This window comes from Anoplophora glabripennis, unplaced genomic scaffold, assembly GCF_000390285.2.
Source record: "Anoplophora glabripennis isolate ALB-LARVAE unplaced genomic scaffold, Agla_2.0 scaffold86, whole genome shotgun sequence".
In the NCBI taxonomy this organism is placed as follows: Eukaryota; Metazoa; Arthropoda; class Insecta; order Coleoptera; family Cerambycidae; genus Anoplophora; species Anoplophora glabripennis.
In genome coordinates this window covers 698,163-702,738 of record NW_019416242.1, presented here as the reverse complement: position 1 = coordinate 702,738, position 4,576 = coordinate 698,163, and the positions used below count along the sequence as shown (strand labels likewise).

Genomic DNA, 4,576 nt, shown 5'->3' with positions numbered 1-4,576 from the left:
TAATTTTAAGACGGTCCCGGTAATCGCGAGACGTGATCTGCGACACCATTTCGTTGGGACGGCTGCTTTCGTACGGGCTGAACCAAATAAAAGAATCAACACCACCGAAGCCGGCCAACTTCGAAGAGATGACTTTTTTCGTGATTTTTTTTATTGTTATAATTGTGCTTACTGCCAAAACTGCACGTCATTGTAAAATTATTGAAATTGATTGATCTGAGGTCGAAATTTCTCAGTTGGCTCTAGTTTTAGAGATATCCTAACCTAAAAGTGCCAAAATCGCGATTTTTTTACATATTTGAGGTTATGTTAAATGGAAAGGTAAATTTTTTTGCTGAAACCTGAAATTATTAGGGACTATATAAATGTTAGAAAAATGTCAAGGAATTTCCCAAATTTTTATGGATAAGTAGTGCAGAATTTAGTAATAGTTAATATACCACTAAGAAAACAATTCATTTTGATCATACTAAGAAAAAATAAAACATATATTTTCAAAAATTAATTATTCGCAGTCCAATTGAAAAAATTCTTAAGCTCTCTTTAAATATCGGGTTTTGAATATAGGGTATTGAAATAACAATTATCTCTTATTAAATACAATTCAGTGTAGCACGAGATAAAAAAAGTTATTTTCTCTAAGATGTTGGTCAAAAAAAAATCAACTGCGCCAGTGGAGAAAAGCAACACTAAAAATTATATCAGAATGGTTCAAGAACTCTTTCGATAGGACTACAACACGAATTTAATGCTAAATTTAAAAAAAGTGACTTCTTCATTTTGTAAATATAATTCAGAAGAAGAGAAAGTACATTTTTATTCAATACAGCATTGTTAAGAATTAAATTTTGCGCTACTTTGTTTATATAAGCTTTACAGTATCTCTATTAATTCCTAAGATCTTTGTACTGATAATAAAATTTGGTACAGCCCATGTGATATTTGGAAATTTTTTGCATTTTAGAGAAATGATTGTTATAATAATTCTTGCTTGTCTGGATACTAAATTAATGCAACTTAACTATATTGGCCTATTTTTTGATTAAAACATTGGCCAAATTGTGATATTCATTTATTTTTACTAAATTGAAATTTCCACGTAATCTTTTTAGAAATTAGAGTATAGCTTTACCAATATTATTAGTGGAGTAAATATTAACGTTATAGTTCTTAATAAAGAAACAGTATTTAATAAAAATTACACATATTTTTTGAAAAGTTTTTTTTATTTTAGCTGACTAAAATGAAGTAATTTTATCCTTAAACAAAAATATCCTGGTATGCCTTTATTTGGTGTTCAGAAAATCAAAATTATTACGAGGAAAAATATAGTTTTGTCTAAAATCATAAACAGAAGTATGTATTCTCGATTAAGTGTAAATTTTATGGGGGCGGAATTTTTTACAAATCTCATGGAGAACTCGGAAATGTCAGGGAATTTTTTGGTCAAAATTTAGTACACGCCTTAATTATGACTAGTTTTTTTACAAACTTGCATAGGTCACTAGAAAAATGGAATTTTATGGCGCTACTAAAATTTTTCTAAACCTTCTTAATTTTGGTTGTCGACTCTCAACTTTTTTCCTTATGGATGCTACATTAATTTTTCATATTTTCTGATAGTTTTTTTAAAAATTTTCAAACATAATTTTTATAGAGTTCGCCATGGCCAACTATGGTAATTTATCAAAAACAATTTTGATACCCATCATTTCCTATCTGATTTTCTGGAAATATTAGAAATATTTTGATATCAGAAAATATTTTAAACAATTTTTGGTTTTCAATGGGCTTCATCTAAATTCCGTAGTTTAAAAAACAGTTCTCATACAAACAGGTGTATTTTTATTGCGTTTCGTGTTGTGAAACATCGTAAAATTGTTAATAAAACTAGCCACCGCTCAGAAAGACCCGATTTTTCGGGGTCAGACCATATTTTTTGATCAGATATCGAACTGGGTGTCGCAGGACTTGAAAACAGACGTATTATTTCAACATATTTATTACAAAACATTCAAAACATGGCGTACATATATAATATGATTTATAATAACATCTATATATAGGTAACAATTATACACTCCAGGGATATATTTTACAAAAGGACTTATCTCTATGAGGCAAGATGATCACGTTTCAGTTCGATTATGTACAAAATGATATATAAATATATGAAGCGATCGAGTTTCGATCAGTGGGATTCGTTTGCAGAGCACATTGGACGACATTGTTATGTTTTCGAACATAGAAACAACATTTATAATATTCTCAATAGCTACGATAAAGGGGCAGCTAACATAAAACTGTAAAAATAATTTATAACACATAATAATATGTAAAGCTTGGTATTGCACATTTTTTCACTTCACTTTCAATTGCACTGATTACAAATTTTCTAAAATACTAAGACTAGGAAGAACAATTTCTTGCAGTAGTCTTCAAGCACATGCATGTTGAAATTGATTGTACATCTTTTTAACAATAAATTGAACCTCAGAAGTATGAAATACTCAATGATATACATAGTCTCTTTACAATTTTTTTCAAAGTATGAAAATATTTCAGTAAATTAGCATCTTGTTTTATAGTTTTATAAATTTGAAAAAGGGGTTTTTGTTTGCGTATCAAAAATTTGTAGAATTTCGATGCCAATTTTACAATCTGATAAATTTCGGGCTTAACGGTTACCAAATTCAGCATTACCCGCAAAATGTCTCGCCGCAATAAAAGCAGCTCGGCATATACATTTTATGTGTGCGATTTAATCGAAGGACATTCGAATTTCATAAATGCAAGTGCCATAATTTTTAAACATTATTTTCCATTTCAAAACAGCCCGATTTACAGTTTACCGAATTTGCATAAAAAGGAAAGTTAGCAATTCTCGTAAACTTACCCAACTACGCGCATTTGTCATTCGATAAATCTAAATTTTAAACTGCCAGGCATATTTTATAGCACTTTTGAACCTTATAGTCGAGCGACTCGATTTTAATGAGAATTTTGATATTTGTGACGGAATACATTATTCAAATTTATGCTGCTCGGGGTGGAATAATTGAAACAGTTTTTTTTTAAGGTTGCTTCAGGCACGCTTGTCAAAGACAATTAATGGTTTGTTTTTTCCGTGTTTCTATTAATAAGTAATTTATTCTAAAATGTAATTCGTGCCGATTTTTTTTAGGTAACAACACTTCCTTGTCGATTCAAAAGTGGCGTAAAAATGTCGGACAGTTCGCTGTAAATGTGCTCCTGAAACTCGCTATATACAATCGCTTGAAAATCAGTCTGTTTCTCCGGGGTTACGTCAACAGGAAATCACTAAAATCTGCAGGCTCCAAAGCGTGTTCCGTGAAGTCAGTGTGTAGAAGAGCTGGCAAGGAAGGATCTCCAAAGTCCACGGGCGACAACGACGGTTCTGGGAAATCGGGTGAAGCGAGAAGTGACCCAGAATGGTCCGAAAGGGGTAGCGATTCCCCGTCGGACTCCAAAAACAAACAATCCAAGTCGTTGTACTCCGAAATAGGATCAGGGTCGCAGGGCCCGTTCAAAGCCGCACTCAAAGTGGATATATACTTCATCGCCAGACGCAATGTCGTGATTTTGGTCAGTTTCTCATTAGCCCCAGGTACTTGAGCGGCTTGCATGTGAGGAACCACCCGCCTCAGAGTCTCGAATGCCTGATTTATCTCCCTCATCCTGTTCCTCTCCCTGGCGTTGGCAGTTTTACGTCGGTACTTACTCAGAGGGGCTGCTTTCTGCTTCTGCTTGTGCGGTTTGTTTTGCCGCGACCCCGACTCCGAAAGAGCCTGCTTCGCGGTCTCCGTAACCCTCCGTAAGGACCTGGGTCGTAGCGAATACTTGTCTTCCTTCGCGGGAGACGTCGTGTTTTCGAAATCGTCATTGTTATTGTTAAGATCGGAAAGTTGGGAGGATAGCCTCTCCGACAACTCGCTGTATTGCAGGAGAGAGTCCATTTTCAAGTCACAACACTCGTCACTGTCACTCAAAACATAACAGGGTTCGGGTTCGTCGGTTGAACGCACGTCGATGTCTCCGATATGTTCCAGCAAACTAGAAGGTTGTCGGCGGTGCTGACCGTGCGGCTTCGAGTTGGTGACTGAGCCGAGCTGGGTTCGTGGTCGGTGGTACCATGGGTTCCCCTCCTAAGCACGCGATATGGCCCGCATCACAATACAGACGCGTCAGATGATGAATTGGTAGATCATTGTGAAGGAGGAATAAGCGGCGATAAGGATCTTTGCATGGTAAGAGTGATTAAGAGCTCAAATTATTGTGAAAAGATTCGGATGGATAGGTCTGAAGTGTTGAGGGTTTCTGGGACTGTGGTGTCACGCCGATCGCCGGTGGGTTATTCTTGTAACGGCGATAACAATAATAATAAACATAACTAAAAAATGGAAAAGATTTAATTTCACAATAAAAAAATGTAATATGATAATTATAAATTTCATTCGTTTTTCATTAGCAGCTTTCCGATTTTATGCAGAACTTTTTTCGGATGGTAGTTCAATGTGTTCAAGGAGGGACAAATTTGCGACGAAATACTGGAACA

At 35.0% G+C, this 4,576-nt stretch overlaps 1 protein-coding gene across 1 annotated transcript; it reads right to left on the bottom strand.

Moving 5' to 3' along the window:
* Window positions 1-2,032: 2,032 nt before the first annotated feature.
* On the bottom strand, window positions 2,033-4,090 carry LOC108910307 (helix-loop-helix protein delilah-like). The gene has a single exon (XM_018714872.1). It carries the CDS (start codon window positions 3,975-3,977, stop codon window positions 3,303-3,305), a length of 675 nt encoding a protein of 224 aa, XP_018570388.1. The 5' UTR covers window positions 3,978-4,090; the 3' UTR covers window positions 2,033-3,302.
* Between the last annotated feature and the right edge of the window lie 486 nt (window positions 4,091-4,576).